Here is a 23,194-nt window from a genome sequence, read left to right on the forward strand (position 1 = left end):
CTATAACGAACAAGAACAGACTGGTATAACTAGTTTCCCAAGTATGTAACCACGTTTTGGCACGCCATACTGTTCTGTCATGTAATTATCACCGGTGGAATTGTGCAACAAAGCCTGACATGCAAAATCAGTCTAGAGACAGGCAGGAGGAGGAGAAAAAGGCGTTGTCTTCACATTACTTTTTATAGAAATTGCAAGGAGGGAAGGCACAGACCGAGCCGGAGAGGCCAGACATCCACCACCTCCACCTTTTCCTACATTTAGCTTTCAACCAGGTGAGTTTAAACTCTGATATCTTTACATTTGACATATGAACAGATTCTATTCTATTTCACTCTAGTTGTTCCTACAAGATTAAAATTATTTAATACCACCATGATCTAATGGTTTCTAATGGATTTCATATGGTTTCCACTGTGGGATGAACTAGTTTCTACTGGTTTGTAATGATCTTTACTGGTTAAATTAATACTCAGTGATGGTTTCAACCATTTGAAGCGGCTCTCAGCACAAACTGTAATGGTTTCTTCCTGTTTGTGTTTCAAAAAACACCTACATAGAACCTGTTATGTAACTTTATGTTTTATTCTATTAAAGCTGAACTATTTTATTGTCAAACATTTAAATTTCTTTGGTAATATTAAGATATGATCAGGCACCGTATGATACCCACGTGCTCTGAACAGTTGTATGATGTAATGGTGAAAGTAACTAAGTACACGTGCTCAAGTAGTGTACTCAAGTACCATGTCAAGATATTTTCTTCACTTTGGCATTTGTTTTTAATTTAAAACTCTACTCCTCTACATTTTAGAGGCAAATTTTGTACATTTGAATCCTCTACATTTATTTCACACCTACAGTTACTCATTACTTTTCAGACTTATTTTATTCAAAAGTTTATAAACTAAGCTGAATTGTTATAGATTAAACTATCCAAAAATATATAAAGTATAAAATGTATGTAATGTGTAGGCCTGACACTGACAGGGGACACTGTAACACACAATGAATACCACGTGATACTTCATTGTAACTAAGTACATTTACTCAAGTAGTATACTTAAGATACTTTCTTTACTTGGGTATTTCTATCTAATTTAAAACTCTATTCTGTGACATTTTAGAGGCAAATATTGTACATTTTACTCCTCTACATTTAGTTCACACCTACAGTTACTCATTACTTTTCATCATTTTACTAAAAATGTATAAAATATGCTGCATTGTTATAAATTAGACTATCCAGAAGTATAGAAAGTAGTTGAAAAGTAGTGCTCCATCTCTAACAGCTATAACAATATTAATGATTAAATAAAGTATAGGCCTTACATTGACAGAGAGCTTTGTAACGTACAGTAAAGACCACGTGTCATACTTGAAACATACTTGAGTAAATCTTGAGTAAAATTTTGTCTATGTAAGTTTTACTTATTATGGGGTATTTTTAGTATGGTTATATCACTACCACATAATGTAAAGGAAGAAATTCCTTGATAAAGACTCTCATTTGCTTGCTTGGATTTGAGTATGAGTCACTAGCTAACGTAGCTAACTGTGGCTAACTGTAAGATAAGTGTTGGGGTTCATACAGACTTTGATGGTGGTCACACTGAGCTCACCTCATTTTCTAGATGAATTTAAAACTAAAATTTTATTTCAAAGTCATTATCAACACTGTTCATGTCGTTCATAACCAGTACAACAAAATGGGAAAGGAAAAGATCCACATCAACATCGTGGTCATTGGCCACGTCGACTCCGGCAAGTCCACCTCCACCGGCCACCTGATCTACAAATGTGGAGGCATCGACAAGAGAACCATCGAGAAGTTCGAGAAGGAGGCCGCTGAGGTTGGTTAAGGTTTTAAAGTAATTTAAAGTTACATTCAAGTTATTTAATTATTTCTTTTTGATCAAATAATCACTCCATGTGAAACACCACGAGGTCACGAAGGCACACAATGTGACTTTACAGGTGTGGAAAACAGGTGTGGCGGATGTAACTGCTCCCTAAATTTGCTTAATCACAGCTGCCACCTACTGTTCAAATACATGAACTGTTACCTTTTTTTGGCACCAGTTTACAATGAAGCTACCCTTACAGGTGATTTATAATTTGGTCATCAATTTGGTTGTTAATGCTTAATAAATCATTAATAAGCTGTTACAATAAATTAGATTAAAAAGAGCAAATTGCTTGCCAAATAGTGCCCACATTTATGTGTACTGTTATGTCTTACTTTGCCTTGTACATCAGATTTTTGTTAATAAGTTACAAGCATTTAATCACTGTTGGAACATCTTAATCAAAACTTGTCAGTTAGCATCAAATCAGCAGATTCACACACCAGGGCTGGGTTTCACCAATAAGGAATTATTTTTAAACCTGATTAAATTTAACTTTAAACTTAGTTGCACAAAACCAAACTAGCTTAAAATTAAGAAAGGTGAAATTTAAACCTCAGTTTAGTTTTTACTTATTATTATTATTATTATTATTATTATTATTATATTTTTCTATGATTATTCTATTGCACATTTAAAACATTAGTATTAACTCTAAACTTAGAGTCACTAAAGTAAACAATAAAACTGAATGACTGTTCTAGCTTTTTGCCAGCTAGGCATCAATGTAATGTTTTGTTAAGAAATGGTTTCCCCTTCTTTTATGCTCACCGGGTCCTGAGTTAAAAGAAACTCTGATTACACTGTAATGTGACCCACTTTCCCCCCTGGTGATCAGGAATGTAATCTAATGCATATTTAATTTAATTTGTGCTTAAGCACACCATAATAAAACCATAATAAAATATTTGACCAATCGCTGATTCACCTCTTTTGTTCTACTATTCCTCCTATTTTCTGTCTCTATTTTATTTCTTTAATAGATGGGCAAGGGCTCCTTCAAGTACGCCTGGGTGCTGGACAAACTGAAGGCCGAGCGCGAGCGTGGTATCACCATCGACATCGCTCTGTGGAAGTTTGAGACCAGCAAGTACTACGTGACCATCATTGATGCCCCCGGACACAGGGACTTCATCAAGAACATGATCACTGGTACCTCTCAGGTAAAGGCACACCTTATAAGCTGTTCTCTATTGAAGCCATGTTTCGATCTTTATTTTTAAATCTGATCTCTATTGTGATTTTTATTTTAGGCTGACTGCGCTGTGCTGATCGTTGCTGCTGGTGTTGGTGAGTTCGAGGCTGGTATCTCCAAGAACGGTCAGACCCGTGAGCACGCCCTGCTGGCCTTCACCCTCGGTGTGAAGCAGCTCATCGTCGGAGTCAACAAGATTGACTCCACCGAGCCCCCTTACAGCGAGGCCCGTTTTGAGGAAATCAAAAAGGAAGTGAGCGCCTACATCAAGAAGATCGGTTACAACCCCAACGCTGTTGCCTTCGTCCCCATCTCTGGATGGCACGGAGACAACATGCTGGAGGCCAGTGACAAGGTGAGGAAATTTACCATGTGGTGCGCCAATCATTAATCTGATGGACTGGACATGTACTGACTTTTCATTTTGATTCTGTCTGTAGATGGCCTGGTTCAAGGGATGGAGCGTTGAGCGCAAGGAGGGTAACGCCAGTGGAAAAACACTGCTGGAGGCTCTTGACGCCATCCTGCCACCCTCCCGCCCCACTTCTAGGCCCCTCCGTCTGCCCCTGCAGGATGTCTACAAAATAGGCGGTAAGTGAGCGTCAGGTGCCGTAACCGTGCTTTACTTCACATAACATCACAACACAAGGCATTTGGTGTGAGCACAGTGTTCTAGTGGGACGATAAGGTACCATGAGCTCTTTAAGATACGATGGTGTCTGACCATTTAGGGCTCTGAGTAGAATGATTTTAAATTCTGTCATTTTGTAGAAAGTCATACCTCTGATTGGCTACTGCTTTCTCAAGGATACTTAGAAAATTAGAATGAGGTCTATAGTTGGTTAAAACCTCTGGATCAAGAGCGCCTGTCACCACAGAAAATGCTTTGAAACAGAAAACTAAATTATTCCTCCTGTTCTCTCTCAGGTATTGGAACTGTCCCCGTCGGTCGTGTTGAGACTGGTCTGCTGAAGCCCGGCATGGTCGTCACCTTTGCTCCCGCCAACCTGACCACTGAGGTGAAGTCTGTGGAGATGCACCACGAGTCTCTGCCCGAGGCTCTCCCTGGTGACAACGTCGGCTTCAACATCAAGAACGTGTCCGTCAAGGATATTCGTAGAGGAAATGTGGCTGGCGACAGCAAGAACGACCCTCCCCAGTCGGCTGCAAGCTTCAAAGCCCAGGTGAGTCTGAGGAGCTGGGCTTGGACAGTCTCTTCACAATTTTTATTCATAAATTACACATGTAATGAATATCATGATGACAGAAATGCAAAGTGTTAGCCTAACCAAGGTCATTTCAAACAGATTTTATCAATCACTTCATCACTCCAAACAACAATTAATTGATTAGGCATTAACCGTCCTGCCCCACCATTCTCCTATCAAATGAAGCTGCCTTTTGCTCACCAAAATGTTGTTTTACTGTGACTACTAAGTGGCGCTTGAGTGAGTCCAGGTGAGGGGAAACATAAACATCTGTCGACCTCTGCTGGCCACCAGCAGGAACTGCAGTGATGTTCATCTGAGGCGTGAAGTCAGTGCTGAAGGGAGAATTTCCACCGCTATTTCTAAATGAACGTTAACATTTCTATTTCAGGTCATCATCCTGAACCATCCCGGCACCATCAGCGCAGGCTACTCCCCTGTGCTGGACTGCCACACAGCTCACATTGCGTGCAAGTTCAGCGAGCTCATCGAGAAGATTGACCGTCGTTCTGGCAAGAACATTGAAGACAACCCCAAGACTGTCAAGTCTGGAGACGCCTGCATCGTTAACATGCTCCCTAGTAAACCCATGTGTGTTGAGAGCTTCTCTGAATATCCTCCACTGGGTGAGTAAGAAATCACAGGGGGTCTCCAAGACTTTTTCAGCTCTATGATCCTCTCAATCAGATTTGCACATGTCAACTCAAACACCAAGGTCAAATTCAAGCACTTTTCAAGTATTTTCAAGCAACTCTAGTTGACGTATTAGCAATTAATTATTAATTAATTCATTTAAATTCTTATTTTGCAATTAATTTATTTATTATTATTATTATTATTATTATTATTATTATTATCTGACTTATTTTATTTCTTTATCTAAAAACATAACTAACTAATTCAGTCAGGTAGTAATTTATTATGAAAGTAATGTGATTACAGCACCTGTATGAACTCTGAAATTTATATAGAGTTATATATCTGAAGTTTATAAATATACATTTCTTTGTCCTCAGATTTTTGGTAAGGATGAGTGTGTATCAGCTGCTCTGTTCGGTTGTTGAAAGAAAAAATGTTGAGCTTTATGTAAAATGTTTATTTTGGACAGTAAATCTTTGGAAAGAATCAATTCTTTTAGTGTATTCACGCGAGCATTAGGAACAAGGGAGCTCAGCTTTCCTTAGATACAAGCAGGGGACAATTCCAAGGAAAAAAGGTTGGGAACAACTGCTTTAACTGACATTTGAGCCTCCGTCACTGCTTACAAACCAACTGACACTAAAATGAACAAACAATGTTAGTAGAACTTGTTCCTTATTCCAAACTTATTCCTGTCCATCTCTTCCTCCCAGGTCGCTTTGCTGTGCGTGACATGAGGCAGACCGTGGCCGTCGGTGTCATCAAGGAGGTCGACAAGAAGGCCGCCTCCGGTGGAAAGGTCACCAAGTCTGCACTGAAGGCCGAGAAGAAGAAATGAATTCTCATGCAGGACGTCCAACAAAAAGTCACGTCTCAGCACCTTTCTGTTCCTCATCCCAACACCATCTTCCGGCTTATGCTGATTAAAACCCATCGGAAAAGTTTCCGCCGGAAAGGAGGGCTTGTGCCTCGTAGGTAAAACTATTAGAAGAATTAGATCGAAAGCAAAATAATAAAAAAATTTAAACATACGAAGTGAAGATGTGTCCTTTCTTGTTTCACAATTTATTTTATGAACGTGGTGCTTCAATAAAGGATCATTTGTAAATGTTTTAGAAAACCTTCAGATGTCTTTTACTAATATTAAATTTGTTCTTAAAGGACCAGTGCGTAGAATTACATGGTGTCTCGTGGTGAGCTTACAGGTTGAAAACACTACAGTGCCCACAAAAAGGTTGTATCTAGAGACAGGGTTCGGTTTGTCCATTCTGGGCTACTGTACAAACATGGCGGTTCAATATGGTGGCCTCATGGTCAGTCAAGTAAACGAGGGAGCGGCGTTTTCTCAGCTTTCTGTAAGTCATGTCTCTGACCTGTGACGATATAAATGGCTCATTCTGAGGTAACAAAAACACAACAGTTCTTATTTTCAGGTGATTCACTAATGAAAAGATTCCCCTCTGCCACCATAAATCTTACACATGGGACCTTTAACTCGGGAATGTCAAAATATTTGCATCTCACAAGAGCGCAAGCCTTTGATTCATCAAAGCAGTACAGAATTATAGATATTTACAGTTTTTCTCTCTTGCTTTGGCTCAATTTTCAAAGGAGAATTTTTCAAACCAGTGAGTTCAGTTCTCAGAACAGTTTGTTGTTCACAACAGTGTTATTTCTCATTAATTAAAACAAGCCGCACTTGTCTTGTCAGATGTGTGCAAAAGACTAAGTACAACTGTCTACGTACAATAAACCACATGTATATGGGTTGCTGAACAAAACTGACAAGTTGATTTTCAGTGAAATTGTCAGGCTCTTCAAAATCTCTCAGACATCCATGTGTATTTCATAAATATCTATGTGATGTCTGCTTAGTCAACAAATATTTATCTTTCTTCCTCCAACTTAACCAGGCACATTACCTCAAAACTACAAATAACTTTGGTTTGGACAACAATTTTCAGCATACAATGAATGTGAGTCATCCGACATGTTTGGAGGCGACTGCTGTGTTCCAGGTGGCAAACGTAGGGAATATCCCAGATCAGTGCTATTTCATTGCTCCCTGCTTGATCAGCGACTGATCAGTAACAATGGACAGTGAAATTCTGGAGGGACATCGGGCCATATTTCAAGCTAAAACAACACAAACCATTAGTAGCTAATGCACTTCACAACAGCTAATGTTCACATTCAACCACTTCCTAGTTAACAGAAATGAATTTTCAAAAATCAACGCTTATCTCAGACACATTTATTTAGGCCTGGATGTAATAAAACTTGTAATATATGTATGGAAACATAAAGGTTGTTATATATACAGAAGTGTGGTGACTGAGAGTAGAAGATTATTAATTAATTTATTACATAACATTTTGGTCATATGTAATTTGTAATATAGTATTAACTTGTAACCGTTGGTTGCTGTGCACATAGTTACCAAGATTAATTAGAAATATTATTTATTGGCATTAGCCCTGATAACAAGTCCCCTACTCTACATGGAACTTGATTATTTCGCTCACTTGTCTCAAAAAGGCAGCCATTTTAAAAGTTAAACCTCCTCAACTGTCAGTTTAAAGTTAATACCGGATCACATTTTATATTGGTGCAACAGAATTACATTTAATCTCAGTTTAGACTTAAGACTGAACTGAACAGAGGTTTAAATTTAATCTTTATTCATCTTAAGTTAGTTCAAAACTTTGTTCGAACACAATTTAAAGTTAAACCATGATTTAATCAGGAATACAAATGAATCCTTGTTGGTGCAGCCGAGCTGAAGTGGCCCCATATGTCACAATTTATGTATTCAGTTCCCATAAGAGAGATTAAGACTTACGTAACCTTTTCAAGAATTTACAAGGTGTGGCTTTATTATATGACACTGATGTTTTAAAAAACACCGGTAAAATTATGTAACCTGTGTGTGTGTGTGTGTGTGTGTGTGTGTGTGTGTGTGTGTGTGTGTGTGTGTGTGTTTACTGACATTAGGAGGAGGAGAAGGTGGGAGGAAGGCATTTTCCTCAGGTTACATTTCACAGAAACCGAAAGTGAAAGTTGGAAAAGTGGATAGATACTGAAGGGAAGGACAATAGTCTCCATTTACATCTGCAGCAGACGCTTCGTGAACACAGGTGAGTTAAACCACCTATTTATCAATCAGTCTATCTATCAATCAATCAATCAGTCTATCTATCTATCTATCTATCTATCTATCTATCTATCTTAGTTTGGTTTAAATCTTCACTGCATGATGATTTTTTGTCAGTGACTTCATTTGTCTCATATGAATGGATTATGAAGCAGTTGTCACTGGGACACTGGTTAGTAAAAGGATCTTTTTCTTGGCAGCATAAAACATTTGATGTAGGTTATAGTGTTATGTTTTTTTAAAGCAAAACTATTCTGCTATAAAACAATCTAAATATTTTACTTTTTTTTCTCATTGGCTTTGGCTCATACTTTAAAACAGTCTTGATATTCTCTAAACTGTGAGTGCAGCTGTCATCAGTGTGTCATCAGACACCGCAGCTCTATAGCATGAATGCAAAAGGTCATAAACAGGTTTGGGAGGGTTAAAAAATGTATTCACATACAATAACTGATCACTTATTAAAAAATAAAGTCAGTTATTTAATCCAAATATCAAAATGTTAAAGCAATGTAACTTAATTACTTTCTGTTACTTTTGAATTAAAACCATATACAGTGAAAATGTTTAGCCTATTATAATGTTTTACGTTTGTTGTAGGTTTATTCATTGTTTGCCCAGATATTGGAAGATTTATAGTGATAATTATACACATTTAAATTAACGTATTAGCCAGACAACTGGATCTGTGTGTAGCTAACGTTGGTGATTCTTCTAGTTAACATTACCTATTGTTCTGTGTAGCTAATATTAGCTAATGTTAGCGGTTGGTCTGTGTAGCTGACATTAGCTATTCTTCTGACCTGTAAATGTTTCTTTAAATTATATTCAGTCTTGGATGATGACAATATTTTCACAGCTGAAGGCAGAACTATCACTATTTAAACATTTGAAATTTATGGAATATATATGTATGGATAATTTTGCAAATGATTTCTCAAAAGATGAAAGAATATTTAGAGGCGGTGAGAGTTTGACAGTTTCACTGAAAATCAACTCATGAATTTTGATCAGTGAGCCATATACAAGTGGTGATTGTGCAAATTGTTGACAGTCGTACTTAGTCTTTTGCACACATGTGCCAAAATATGTTATTCTCTGTTCTCTGTAGATTAATACTGCAGTCTTAGACGAGTGAATTATGCACAGAGAGGACAGAGATGCGAGCCTCAGACGGGGCAGTCCGACTGTTGCTTTGCAGCACAGAGACAGCACCAGAAGAAAGTCGAGTCCTCCACACCTCACACCAGCAAGACAACGGCTGCAAGTCCAGGATCAACAAGCAGGGGATGTGGCAGGTGAAATTTTGCATTTGTTTTGAGATTTGAAAGAGCTGGTCAAACAGCTTCATTGTTTCCACAGTCTCTAAGTCTCATCCTTGTTTGTCTTGCAGAGGACGGATTCAGAGAGGTGGAGGAGTCGGTCTTCATCTCCCCTGAACTGGCCAACTGGATCAAACTCAACGCTAAAGACATGAAGATCCGGCAGAAAGACCGTTCGTGGGCTGCAGAGGTGGTGAACGATTTCAGAGAAAACTTGCTGAAATTCCTGCGGAGCAGCAAGGATCAGCCTTTCTTCCAGTCAGCGGACTTCCTCACCACCGGCAGCTACTTTGAGAAAGTTAAGGTCAGGTCATGATGACAAACCACCCACAATACCTAAAGGCAACAGTACAGTAACTCTGTGACGCTTTGGATCGGAGTTTGCTCAAATAAATATCAGTAAATAAATCAGTTTTGTGTGAAGTGGTGTTGACTCTCTGTACTCCGACCTCAGATCCACAGGCCCAATGAGTTTGACATGATGCTGAAGCTTCAGGCTCCTTCACGCCTCACCATGATGGAGCTTGACGATGGCCTCTTCTACCACATCGAAATCCCCCGGCCAACACGTGCCACCCGAAGCCCCGTACAAGCCTTTCTTCTGGAGGACGAGCGCACGCTTTCATCAAGCAAGATCCTGAACGAGACGTACCGTCTGGTCCGCAAGTTCCTCAAAACCTACAAAGGTGAGATCGTCACTGTTCATCTCTCCTCTGTTGTTATTAGTTTGTGCCAATCGTCTGGTTTCTCCCTCCATGTCCATGTTGCCGTTATGGTGTTTTCTACACTGTTTTACATTTTGTCCACAACAAATTTAGGCTTATTATGGCCTCTGTCTGTGTTCACTTGTCCCTGTTTCCAGCTCCTGATGAACACTGTCACTGGGAGGTGAACAGGAAGCGTCCAAACTCGCCAGCTGTGACTTTATCTCTGTTCAGTATGGGAAACAGCAGTGATGAGCTGATCTCTGTGGACGTGGTTCCTGCTCTGGAGGTAAACATTTTTTAGATGTGAAAATATTCCGGATCCACTTGTGTTTCTTCCCACTGGTCCTTTAAAGTGCCAAAAGTGAAAGTAATAATTATGCAGAATAACTAAGTTCAGAATAAGAAATATTACATAACTGTATAACAATTATTAATGCATTAATGTGTGAACATGTAATGTTGCAGCTGGAAAAGTTTAATCTATAATAATAATAATAAGAAGAAGAAGAAATAAGTGTACTTCTTTCTTCTTTTTCAAGCATATAAACTGTTGTATAGGTTTTCTCTAATTTTTGTTTTGCATCTAGCTATTCTTAACAAAGATTGGTGGTTATGTTTTTATTGTTTACTTTCTTTCTTACAATCTAAAACCAAAATTATATGTTGATTATATTTTATATAAATAATCTGATTCTGCAAGGTCACTAATTAAAGTTTTAAAATAAATGCAGTGGAGTACAAAGTACAATATTTCCCTATAAAATGTAGTGGAACAATAAAATTTTGAATATTCCAGTAAAGTACATATACATCAAAACTGTAGAAAAGTAAATGGACTGTATTTTATATAGTGCTTTATGTGTTTTATGTCACATCCACTCATTCACACAGCGATAAGGAGCAATTTGGGGTTCAGTATAAGTGCTTCCTTTTAAAATACTTGGTATTTCTTATATTCTTGTATGTAAGAAACACATACGCATACCTCCTCCACATGCGGTAGTAGCATCAGTAGTCAAAATTCTATAGTACGGTGGCCTGGTAGTTCAGTTTGTAGAACATTTGCTCTGTGTACGAAGACTGTGAGTCCTCTGCAGCGGCTGTGGGGTCAAATCCCGCCTGTGGTTGTCTGGTTGATTGCATGTCATTCGCTGACTCCCTCCCCTTTCCTGTGATATCTTCAACTGTCCTTTAGCCCCCCAGAATTGTAAAGTAGGAGGACTATGTGCTAATGTAATGCCAGTGGAAAGTAATAGTATTGGCGGCAGTAATAATGACAGCAGTATTGTACTTACATACTGATCTAACTTTTGTCCTCGTTCCTGTGTGGAGGTTCACTCGTCTCAGGGCTGGCCGCTCGCCGTCCGTTGCGGTCCAGATGTGGAAAACTGGCTGGGGAAGAAGGTTCGCCAAGAAATCAAAGGTTTCCCCTGTTACTTTGTACCCAAGAGGCTGAAAGGACGAAACCTCAAGGAGGACGCCAAAGGTGAGAAGGATTTCTATCTGTGAACATCAATGACCACAACACTACAAACAAACGATGTTCATGCAAAATGCTTTAGATTAAACTACCCAACAGTATATAAAGTAGTTCAAAGTGAGGTCAACCTTAAACATCTAATTAATGCAGCAGAAAGTATTAATCCATAAACATCAGATATGACAGTAAAACACTGACAGGGACCATTTTACTGCATTATGACTGCATTTACCTTTGATCATTTAGGTCAAATCTGCAGGATTTTCACTTGTGGTGGGGTATTTCCAGTGTTAGTGCTGCATAAGCTTTATGTTTTGCAAAAAAAAAAAAGTTTAGCAGAATTGGCTGCATTTAGCAGAAGATTGACAATGGCCATTTAATCATGATGTTTTTCTGTGTTATGGATCAGTGAATGAAAAGAAAAATAAATGCAGTCCCCAAACAGCTCATGAGAAATGACAATCAGTGTCTCCTCCTCGCCACAATAGCAGCTGATGAGGACCTTTTTATTTGTTTCTTCTATTTCTCTTGTCAGTGTATTTCCTCTCTTCTTGTGCAAACATATAAATCAATATTTGTACTTAAAGGCCCAGTAATTTAGCCCCATATATCTCCACCTCAGCTCGAGCGCAGAGTTGACAGAGGAATCTTTTTACTGCTGAAAATATGAACATACAGTGTTGACAGAAGAGAATTTGCACTATTTGTTCCAGTGTTTTGGTTTTAAAGCTCTCTGGGATAAAGTTATTTTTTGTGAAGTGTTCCTTTAAAATTAGCAGCGCCTGTCTGTCCTTGCTTTTCTGCCGCATGTGTTTGTGTATTTGTGTGGTGACATTTTGTTCCTCCGTTGCAGAGAGTTGGAGGATTTCTTTCTCTAACATTGAAAAGAAAATCATCGCGAGCCACGGCAACACGAAAACCTGCTGCGAGAGCAACGCAACCAAATGCTGCCGGTGAGACTGAGTCACTTTATTCACAGTCATGAAGCTGTTTGGTAACCTTTGATCCAGTCTGCATGAATCAAAGTCGTGCCAGTGTGGTTCCAGTTAGACCAGTTAGTCATGACTGAACAGTGTTTGACCTCAACTGACAAAGAAACTATAAAATGTCATAAATAAAACTGCATCAAAAATTCACCTGATTAAAGCTTTAGTATTATATACAGCATTTTTTGTAACTCTGTGTGATAAGATACTCTCTCTAATGGGTTTTTAAATTGAAATGAATGTCTTAATTAATAGCTATAACATATACTGATTCTTTATGAATCAGATCAATAAGAACAACTTTTGGGTTGCAAAGTTGTGAAAAATTCCTTTGGTCGACCAGTTGACCATTTATTTATACAGAAGAGAGAAAATCCTTTTCTTCACAACTTACTGACGCTGACCTGATGATAAAAACTTCATTAGTGACAAATTAACATGTACAACTGTAGACTTTACGGCTTATTACAAATTAACATTTATAAATGCATTACTGACATTTGTAACTGGATTATTACCAAATAGAAATGATTTTTTACAACCTGGCAACCTAATAACTGTTCTTATTAATGGTTTTTAATTTATTTACAAAATAATTATTAAATTATTTATCAATATTCATAAACGGTTATTAATGACTCATAAACCCTTTACAAAGGGTTCTTTATTTAAGTAAAGTGGTACAAAATACCACATTACTAACAAAATAGTGAATAGTGTTTATAATGCAGTAATTCAGCAATTAAGATTACTTAACAAACTTAATAGAGAAGCAAAAAAGGAGGCCATGATAGCCTTCAAATGAGCAAAGTTTTCAAAGTTTTCATGTCATGATTATTGAAAATAGGAGATATGCCATTTAAAAATAAATAATGTCCTGTTGTCTCTGGCAGAAAGCAGTGCTTAATGCTCCTCAAGTGTCTAATCGAGGGCCTGAAACAGCGTTTTCCCAAAGAGCTGGACGACCTCTGCTCGTACCACGGGAAAACTGCCTTCCTCCACACCCTGTCCATCAGGTACTCTTCAACAGCATCATCATCATCATCAAAATATCAGCATAAACTGGAGCACAAGAAGCACAAGTACTATAATTGAGCAGAGGTGGGACTAAATCCCAAGTGACAAGTCTGGATTCAAGTCCAAAGTCCTAAACTTTGAGTTTCGAGTCCTAAACAAGCCATAATACGCTCTTTATCAAATGTAATTATATTTTAACAGCAGAGCCTCCTTTTTGTGCAACTTCTAATGTGAAATGAAGTTGGAAGTTGTTGCGTCTCTGTAATTTTCGATCTGCACGTTTTGCCACTCAGTAATATAACTGGGGATATATGATAAATATTGGAGCCAATAAATGATTGCATGATATTTATTACAAATATCTGATTTGGCAGATTGTAAAAGCATTTAATTTAAATTTCTTAGACAAAGGCCCTATAAAGTTGACAGAAACCCAGTCTGGAGAAGCAGCATAACAAAAAAAAAAAAAAAACAGCCTTTTCCACTGAGAAACCTCTGTTATATAAGACAAATATGATTCTCTGCAAAGCAACCAGTCTCTGTTTTTTCTCCCTGCTTCTCGTCTGTCAGGTTCAGTGACTCCATGTGGTCCAGTCAGAAGCTCCCCGCCTGCTTCGTGCACCTCTTCAACGCTCTGGAGAACTTCGCTCGCATAGGCGTCCTCCCCCACTTCTTCGTCCCCAAATGCAACCTCTTCTCCCCGAGCGTCTTCCCCCGCAGAGCGCTGGCGTTCCTGGTCGGCGCCCTGGAGGAGCAGAGGAGGGAGGGTCTGCCCCTGCTGAAGCCTCCAGCTCCTGTCCCCCCACTGAGACTGATGAGTCCACCAGAGGACAACACCTCCACCGAGACGTCTGCCGATCGGCCGTCCACACAGACTGCAGTCATAAGTTTACTGGTGTTAGTGTTCGCTGTAGCTGGTGTCCTGTTTCTTAAGTGGTGGGAAAGGAGGAAAATAAATTAACAAAAACTCCCCCTTTAACGAAGTATACCAGCTTATAAAGGGTGTTATAACCAGTGGTGGACAGTAGTGAAGTACATTTACTTGAGTACTGTACTTAAGTACATTTTTTGAGTATCTGTACTTTACTTGAGTATTTGTTTTTTTTGGAAACTTATTACTTTGACTCCACTACATTTCAAAGACAAATATTGTACTTTTGACTCCACTACATTTCTAGGAAGGTTGTTGTTACTTTTCGACTGAGCTTTGAAGTCAGCTGTTGGTGTTTTTCTTTTCTAAAATGCAGTTGGTCACAAAAAGCGGTAATGGTGATGGCAGGAGAAAGACAAAATTAAATCTCAAGATGTTATTATAATTATTCATTATTCCAGGTAGCTTTGAAAGTTGGATTGTTTTTATCGGGGTGAAAAACACCACATATTTCATGTACATACTGCCTCTGAAGCCAGAAAGAAATCTCAGTTATTTAACAGACTTGTTGAACTCCTTACAGTTGCCTTCAATCTAATTTTATGATGTGATTTTAATACAGTTACATCAGAAATTAACAATAACTGTCCTTTTTGTTTTTGACTGTATTTCTATGCTGAAGTTTTTATAGTTGTTTCTATAGACTTTGTGTAGCAGAGTGGTTCTACAAGCATCAGTGCATCATTAGATGGTTTCAGAGAGTTACAAGCTTCTGTAAATGCATCATGAAAACAATGCAGCATGTATTGATATTAGAAAATTTACTTTGTAATTTGTACTTTTGAATACTTAAGTATTTTTGAAAACATGTACTTTTGACTACTTAAGTAGTTTTAAAAGCAAGAACTCTAATACTTTAACTTGAGTAAAATTTTGACTGAGCAACTTTCACTTGTAGTTGAGTAATATTTGACCAGGAGTATCTATACTTTGACTCAAGTACTGGGGTTGAGTACTTTGTCCACCACTGGTTATAACTTATCAATAAATGAAGAGACACAGATGAGTTTTTGTGCTTTGAGAAAGTTGAGAGGTGACCTGTGATGAACATTTATCAGTGACTATATTGATGACATCATAATCAAACTACATTAAATATCACATTTTCCATGATGATAAAGGAGGTTTTAACATTTTGTTATGTAAAACAGAAACAATTATCCTGACAACATCCTGCTATCGTATATATCTGTGCAACAGATTAAATTATTTTGGGGTATTTGCTTAAATTTTGCTTTAATACAAAGTGTTTTAGTATCATGTTGGGTTTTTTTTTTTTTGTAACTTTAAATGTACTGTAATATTTTGTAAATCAAAGGATTATAATAATGAAATTTCGTGAATAAATAAAAGTATCCATGGAGTGCCTTTAAAAGATTAACTCTGTTAAAGAATTAAAAAGTAAATGTCAGAAGAAGGATAAATAAAATCACTAATATGTAAGGATATATAAATAAAATATAAAAGAATAATTTGACACATTTTCTTTTTTCAGTCATTGGTTTTATTTCTGTAGAACAACAACAACAACAACAATAATAATAATAATAATAATAATAATGAAAAATCTTAGAATTGTTCTTTTATATTTTCTTATTTGTCTTTTTATTTCCACATATATTTGTCAATTTATTCCTCTTTGTATTTCCACATTTATTACATTTTATTTTATTTCACAGATTTTTGTTTTATGTCACTCCCATGACTCTATCAGTACCTTGTATTGTTGGTTTAATTAAAAAAAGGGACATTATGTCTGTGGTGAAAGACTCATAAATAGAGCTACAACTCATTACTTATTGTTTTAATTTACCATGAATCAAATGTTTATTTAATTAATCTGGTGGTTATATAAAATGTCCATCTTCAGATCGCTTGTTTTGTCTCACCAAAATTCCAGCAAGATTATAATTATAAAATAGAAGCAAGTCGTCATGTCTTGGAACCTTGAACCACTGTTTCTGATTGAAAAATTATTATTTCTATATTATTTATGATCAATTTTAACTGTTGGTGATTAATTTTCTCTTGATCAGAAATCAAATAGTATATGCAACTGTCATGTCATTGTTTACGCAATCTAAATTAAACTCAAACTATATAATATATGCAGACGATCAAAAAATTTACTTTAACACAAATATTTAACTTTTAGTTCGTATCCCTCGGAACCCTCGCGCTGTGTCCCGCGATGTTCCCCCGAGCTCATTTACGGTGAACACACCGCTATAAATGTCTGTCGCCGGAAACGTAACGTCCTCTTCTAGTGATCCAACATGGCGGTGAGTAGTGTCTCACACTGTACGAATATGAAGTTGGGGTAGAAATCCACAATCATCTGCGCTTTAGGCCCAATCTACCTGCGGTTCCATATACAGAAGCTTAGACTTAATCATGGATGATTAACCTAGAGCAGTATTTTGTGAATAAAAGTGACGGAAGACTGTTAAATTATAAAACCGATTGATGCTAATAGGTTAGCTACTGGGAAATACAGCCCTCCATATCCGTGTAGCTAAATTCTGTCAGTATTGGCGAGGTTACCGTTATATGATGACACTTCGGTTATACAGTTAGTATGTCTCTGCTTATTATATGACTTTTTAATAGTGTAGAAATTAGTATTTAATGTACAGACACGTATGTGATGTGTGTGAATGCTAATGGTAGAGGCAGCAGGGATATGTACGGACATGTCCTCCGGCCGGCGTGAGTTTGGTCTGAGACTGTTGGCAGTTCGCTTTAGAGACGGAGGAGAAGTGTCGGACCCTCTGAATTTGTAGAGAATTTTCAATAGTGAATGTTAAGCTTCAACTCGGATCAAGTTAAGTTTTTCAAGCGTCAGTTTAGCTTTATTGCCTATGCTAGCTTGTTAGCAGCTAACTTCAGTAGGTAAACTCAACATGGCAGCAGTTGACAAGGTGTCAGAACTTCTCAGCAGCGTGATTCATGTGATTAACCGAGCTGTTCTGATGTTTTTGGAGTTATCAAAGTCTCTGAAGGGAGAAATTAACCTTGTTTTTATTTTGTGTCCTGCAGGACCAGGGTGAGAAGAAGGAGAACCCCATGAGAGAGCTCCGCATTCGCAAGCTCTGCCTGAACATCTGCGTCGGTGAGAGCGGAGACAGACTGACCCGTGCTGCTAAGGTGCTTGAGCAGCTCACAGGGCAGACCCCCGTCTTCTCCAAGGGTGAGTGTTTGTGTGTGAACACTTTGACGTTTGACTCGAAACTGTATGGGCATTGACATAAAGGGGCATTTCACACTTGAACCAAAGATGCGTGTTTCATCCGACCTGTAGTGCCAATTAATTCATCTAGGTAGTTTTGGTGAGTTGCAGAGATATCATCATAGAGAGATTTGCCTTGTCTCCAATGTTAACGGATGAGATCAAACTCTGCCTCATCACTGGACCAACTAGTTCAGTGGTACTAACATTACAGCTGATCTGAGGATGCCATCCATGTTTACTGTCATGAGCGTGCAGGGTAATCCGGTTGGTGGCAGTAGTTTGGCAGGAATAAAGTAGGTCCTACATAAAACTGCTTACAACAAGGTCTGTATTATCTTGAGTAAGTCATTTCTAGAAAGAGATGGGGCTTTTGAATTTATCAGGTGTATAATTTTGGCTGAGTACCGTCTAGCCCCTCTGTATTTGAGAGGAGACAGACATATCCACAGCAGATACCTGCAGAACTTCGCACCTCACCAAACGTATCTGATACTACAGGCAAAGAAATGTGGATTTTTCACTGCCCTTTTTAAAGCAATAGTAAAAAGGAGATCTATCATTTTTGGCACTGATGTGGATGCTATTTCTAGACTATTGAGTGTTGAATTGTGGAGATAAACAGACAACGGGTTTTGTGGCCTGACAGCTGTCATTTACTTGTTTTACTTGTTAAAAAATTTGAGATTTGTAGATGTCGCAGTACGGTATTTAACTTGATTTTTCTTCTCCACCGGCAGCCCGCTACACTGTGCGATCCTTCGGTATCCGCAGAAATGAAAAGATTGCTGTCCACTGTACCGTCCGTGGAGCCAAAGCAGAGGAGATCCTGGAGAAAGGACTCAAGGTCAGAAAGTCATGATTTTTAACCCTCTAAACTTGATTTCAAAACAAGAGATCATGGGGAAAAAAATCTAAGAAGATGATTTCAGTTTGACTGAATAAAAAAAATTCAGTGTTTAAGTTAAAGTAAAGCATATTCACAGTAGATGTTAAGCACACCCAAGATTGTTGACACAGGTGTGAGTTTTATCATGACCAACTGTCCAAAAGAAAAATTGCATTTGGACAAACTGAACGGCATTGTCTGAATACTTTTAATTTGACTGTGTGGTATTAAGATTAAGCGCTATTTAAATCTTAAATTGACTAACAGTGGAATTGCATCATGATGATATGAACATGTTGCTGAAGAGGCCTCTGTGTGCTGCTCTGCTTCCAGGTGCGTGAGTACGAGTTGAGGAAGAACAACTTCTCTGACACCGGAAACTTCGGCTTTGGTATCCAGGAGCACATCGATCTGGGTATCAAGTACGACCCCAGCATCGGCATCTACGGATTGGACTTCTACGTGGTGAGTTACCAAAAGAAATATCTGTAAATGTAGCTGGTTGGAGGTGATGTGATGAGGTGCATTCAGCTGAAATGAAAAACATTTGTGTGTGTGTGTAAGTGGTGAAATAACAGCAGATATTTTAGGGGTGGTTTTAGAAAAAAAAAATTGTTTCAGTTGGAATTGTGTATCAGTATTTGTTACCGTTTAAAAGAAAGAGACGTGCCATCATTGTCTTGAAGTTGCAGGTAATGAGCATTTCAAAAAAGTTGCTGGTTTTGTATCAGGAGTTTATGTCCAGTGTGATAGGTCTGTGGTATACAGGTTGTGTTGGTGAGTTAAAAGGTGTTTGTGATTTAAATATTTAGTTACCTTGTGCTTTGCACTTGTTGGTGGTCAACAGGAAATCAGTTCAATGCTTTGTCCTCGTTGGGTAAATGGTCTATTCTTTTATGCAATTTAATTTAATTAGTTTAAGTGAGTGATTAATCTTTAGAGTAATTTAGCTAGTAAATTTAAACATTATTATAGTTGGGCTGGGTAATCAATACCACAAGGAATCTAGATATCATATTAGATTTTGGATATCATGATGTGTTGGAAGTGTTTTCTTCCTGCTTTTACAGGCTGCATTACAGTAAAGTGATGTAATTCTCTGAACTTATCACTGTTTTAGCTGTTTCATTGTTTCTTTGCCCGATTAGTTATTGGCATTACTGATGATTATCAGAAATCTCATGTTCATGTTTTGTCAAAGCTCTACTGTTCAGTAGTTTTATTTACAGCAATGCATCAAATGTATCAGATACATAACGTGTATATCACAGCACAGTCCAGAAATGTTGTTTTTCAGACATATTGCACAGATGTACTTCTTCTTCTTGATTACTCAAATCTTAATCAATCATGTAGTCTGTAAAATGTCAAATTATGAAAAATGCTCATCAGTTTTCTTAGAGGCCAAAGTGACGTCTTTTGTCTTTTCACTGTTTTTTCTGTTTTTTTGTCATGGTGAATGTAATGTTTGACCTTTTTTAGGTTGCAGAGAATAAACACTGGACTGAGTCAGTTTTAAATAGATAGTACTTTGACCTCAACTGGGAAATTTCTGTTTCAGCAGCAAGTCATCAAACATAGTACATGGCCAGTAAATACACATATAAACACCAAAAGAGAAAAATAAATCAAAATAAAGTATCTGAGGATATAGAAAATAAATACAAGACTAAACAATACTTAAATGTAAAAATTTATAAGATTAATATAAAAGGATGGATTACACCAACATGAAATTCTAGTATACAGAACGCTGTACAAAATTTCACACGGACTTGAACTGGAGGAAGCCGTTTCTACGTTCAGGTGAAGTTTTTCTGACCACCTCTGTCTCGTCTGTGTTCAGGTTCTGGGCCGTCCCGGCTTCAGCATCGCCGACAAGAAGCGGAAAACAGGCCGCATCGGTTTCAGGCACCGCATCCGCAAAGAGGAGGCCATGCGCTGGTTCCAGCAGAAAGTGAGTGTTGTCAGGGTTCCCACACATCTGAGAGACCTGGAAATTATACAGTGGCTTTCCAGGTTTTAGTAGTTTTTAAGCTGGATACACACTGTATGAGTTGAGAAATGTTTTTGTTTTAATTCAAGCATCTACCGTATAAGTGAATTGTTTGTAATCCCATTCCTCGCTCTCCACGTCCCGTGTGTGGCACATGTCGCCTGACAAAGCTCAAACTTGTTCAGATTCTAAAATGAGTCGTGCGGCTCAACAGTCGGCTCAGAAACGAGCTCAAACCGTATCGTGTTTGACCAGTTCTAAAGAGACGAGGGGAAAGAATTTGACTGTGAAGACGTGTTGATGTGCTGTAGCTGTGGTTGACGTTTCGGCATCCGAGTCCTGATCAGTAAATGTTGATCCCTCTGGGCTGATTTCATTCTTAATCATGAATGAACAAGTGTTAAAAATGATGCATCCATTGAGAGAAATGACTATGAAAGTGTCCTGAAATTATTCCTTGGAAGAAACTTTGATTAGATTTCATTATTACTTTGCATACTGTACTTTAATTACTTTGCGTGTTAGATGAAGCTCTTTTGGGAGACCTGGTGGCTCAGTTGAAGAAAATTTAAAGCAAGTGACTTTGTTACCAAAATAAGAGCACACAAGTTTATGAAATGGCGACATGACAGTGAATGGTGTCACGTTCAGGTCAAGTTGATTTTAATACTTGGACTTGAGTTACTGCAGAGCTGTGGTTTTATAATTCTCCAATGTTTCTCAGTATCTTATCCTGTAAACCATCTCACACTGCTTTATTTACTGGGCTGAAATACTGTTGATTAAAATCAAATTTTATTTTTCTCCTTTCTTTCTAGTATGACGGCATCATCCTCCCCGGCAAGTAAAGGACCACCTTTTGTTCTTGTTTGTAACAAATAATAAAATGGAAAAAATCACTCACTTGTCCTGTTGTTACTGTGGTGTCTCTCTAGTTTACAAGTCGGCATGACGACTTGCTGTGGAGTGGCTCATACCTCCAGTTAAATTGGTTTTATCGCTTAAAATCTTGGAAAATTACAACCGTGATTAGATCTCGTTTTGTATGAAGAGCTCAGTTTGACTCCCAGGTTGTAGGATGCGTTTTAACCACAAGTGGGCAGTATGTGTTCACAGGAGAGGTGAACATTTTTCCATCGGTGAGCTCACTCCTATTTACAGATGTCGCTTGGTAGTTGAAACATCTCACTTTAATGATCACGGCCCTGTTCCTAGAAGATTTATTAAGTTATCTGAGAAAATGTCCAAACAAAAAACCTCAAATCTGGATCGTGAACTGGTTTCTGAACAGTAACAGAAGTACTGCCTTTAAATATTACTGTAAGTGTAGTATTTTTATCTTCTGCTACTGATTACTTTGTTCTCAACTACTGTTCAGAGAAACATGTTGGACTTCTGACTTCACTTTGTCAGCGACGAGGGGGGCTTTCGTCTGTTCTTTTTTGTTTTTTTTGTTTTTTTAGGACAGATGTAAGACAAAGTTTTGCCCCGCTGGAATCATACATGTCAAAATGGTGATAACAGATTTTGAGAAAAAAATAAACTTGGTACCTGATTATATCCCTCAAAGTCTTCACAACATGTTAGTGTGCAGACATGGAGGCAAATGGCTGAGGTTTCCATAAAAAAAAAATTAACTTGAAGACCCCCAAAAATTGTATTTCAAAAATTTTGACTCATTGAAGTTGAAGTCATGATGGCTAATATTTTCACTTGGAACAATTTAAGTTTCCAATCATTCAGTAATGACAAACCAGCTTCACAGCTCACTGGACAATTTTTTGAAAACCAATTTTCTTGTGGAGTTTCTGCAACTCAGAGATTTAAGTTCTAAAGAACAAAAGTAAATTAGAGGTTTGCAAAACTTGAGTCTAGTGAAGGCAGTTTCTTTGAAATTGAATTTGCTCAACTTTTTTAAGACGGTGAAGTTTTTTTTAGTTCACCTTCAAGCTCAGAGCCATCCAGGCAGATATCTCTGCGGCCAATATCTTCAAAAACGTCCGACTGAAAAAAAAACCATTTTTATTACATGACTTTGTTAAATACTCACTTCTGCTTGGTCAGTTAAATTATTCTAAGGTCCGTTATCTTGGTATGTAAAAAAAAGACTAGTTCCTCTGTTCTGTTGTCAGACTACATTTTCCAGCAGTTCAGTTTGTATCAAAAGTTAATAACAGGCAGAGAATCGGCAGGTTTTGATCACATTGGCTTTTATTCAGTGAAACCCCACAGAAACCACCAGCACAGAGCTCATCCAAGGAGGAGACAAATACAGAGGGATTCAGCCAATCAGATGAGCCCAATTGTCCTCATCGTATCTCATGATAAACATAATTTATCATTAACTCTAAATGTGCTCTACGGCTGTCAGCAGGTTGTCATTTTCCGCCTGCTGGAGTCTCACTGGTTCTTCAGTTGGTAGTTTGTCTTAGTTTCAGTAAAAATCAGACCTCAGAGGATGACGAATGTTTACAAAAACACAAACACAGGCGAGGGGAAAGAACTTGTCACGTGTTCGTCGTCTTTTTGTTGCA

The 23,194-nt window shown here is 38.0% G+C and overlaps 3 protein-coding genes across 4 annotated transcripts; all 3 read left to right on the forward strand.

The window, feature by feature from the left end:
• The first annotated feature begins 115 nt into the window (after positions 1–115).
• Positions 116–5,980, forward strand: LOC146313390 (elongation factor 1-alpha-like). Its single transcript, XM_084738621.1, has 8 exons — positions 116–275; positions 1,701–1,853; positions 2,891–3,070; positions 3,161–3,457; positions 3,543–3,693; positions 4,030–4,286; positions 4,702–4,936; positions 5,663–5,980. The coding sequence occupies exons 2-8, from the start codon at positions 1,710–1,712 to the stop codon at positions 5,785–5,787; spliced, it is 1,389 nt and encodes a 462-aa protein (XP_084594747.1). The 5' UTR covers positions 116–275; positions 1,701–1,709; the 3' UTR covers positions 5,788–5,980.
• Positions 5,981–7,949: 1,969 nt separating this feature from the next.
• On the forward strand, positions 7,950–14,621 carry LOC146313391 (cyclic GMP-AMP synthase). 2 transcript variants are annotated; one of them, XM_084738967.1, is made up of 9 exons: positions 7,950–8,086; positions 9,215–9,401; positions 9,497–9,729; positions 9,880–10,111; positions 10,288–10,418; positions 11,465–11,618; positions 12,466–12,565; positions 13,492–13,614; positions 14,186–14,621. In XM_084738967.1, the coding sequence occupies exons 2-9, from the start codon at positions 9,245–9,247 to the stop codon at positions 14,574–14,576; spliced, it is 1,521 nt and encodes a 506-aa protein (XP_084595093.1). In that variant the 5' UTR covers positions 7,950–8,086; positions 9,215–9,244; the 3' UTR covers positions 14,577–14,621. The 2 variants fall into 2 exon arrangements, with proteins under 2 accessions (XP_084595093.1, XP_084595094.1); XM_084738968.1 differs by lacking the exon at positions 13,492–13,614.
• Positions 14,622–17,585: 2,964 nt separating this feature from the next.
• On the forward strand, positions 17,586–21,559 carry rpl11 (ribosomal protein L11). Its single transcript, XM_084739150.1, has 5 exons — positions 17,586–17,736; positions 18,516–18,622; positions 18,998–19,129; positions 20,511–20,621; positions 21,479–21,559. The coding sequence occupies exons 1-5, from the start codon at positions 17,613–17,615 to the stop codon at positions 21,506–21,508; spliced, it is 504 nt and encodes a 167-aa protein (XP_084595276.1). The 5' UTR covers positions 17,586–17,612; the 3' UTR covers positions 21,509–21,559.
• Positions 21,560–23,194: the final 1,635 nt, after the last annotated feature.

Source organism: Lutjanus erythropterus, chromosome 16 (assembly GCF_056507025.1).
Source record: "Lutjanus erythropterus isolate fLutEry1 chromosome 16, fLutEry1.hap2, whole genome shotgun sequence".
Taxonomy (NCBI): Eukaryota; Metazoa; Chordata; class Actinopteri; order Lutjaniformes; family Lutjanidae; genus Lutjanus; species Lutjanus erythropterus.

Bases quoted from the DNA above. Each gene is read 5' to 3' on its own strand.
- LOC146313390 (XM_084738621.1), top strand. From the start codon at position 1,710: ATGGGAAAGGAAAAGATCCACATCAACATCGTGGTCATTGGCCACGTC. The intron at 1,854-2,890 runs GTTGGTTAAGGT...TTTCTTTAATAG, and splicing joins TCGAGAAGGAGGCCGCTGAG to ATGGGCAAGGGCTCCTTCAA. The intron at 4,287-4,701 runs GTGAGTCTGAGG...TTTCTATTTCAG, and splicing joins CTGCAAGCTTCAAAGCCCAG to GTCATCATCCTGAACCATCC.
- LOC146313391 (XM_084738967.1), top strand. From the start codon at position 9,245: ATGCACAGAGAGGACAGAGATGCGAGCCTCAGACGGGGCAGTCCGACT. The intron at 9,402-9,496 runs GTGAAATTTTGC...TTTGTCTTGCAG, and splicing joins ACAAGCAGGGGATGTGGCAG to AGGACGGATTCAGAGAGGTG. The intron at 12,566-13,491 runs GTGAGACTGAGT...TGTCTCTGGCAG, and splicing joins AACGCAACCAAATGCTGCCG to AAAGCAGTGCTTAATGCTCC.
- rpl11 (XM_084739150.1), top strand. From the start codon at position 17,613: ATGAGAGAGCTCCGCATTCGCAAGCTCTGCCTGAACATCTGCGTCGGT. The intron at 17,737-18,515 runs GTGAGTGTTTGT...CTCCACCGGCAG, and splicing joins GACCCCCGTCTTCTCCAAGG to CCCGCTACACTGTGCGATCC. The intron at 20,622-21,478 runs GTGAGTGTTGTC...CTTTCTTTCTAG, and splicing joins TGCGCTGGTTCCAGCAGAAA to TATGACGGCATCATCCTCCC.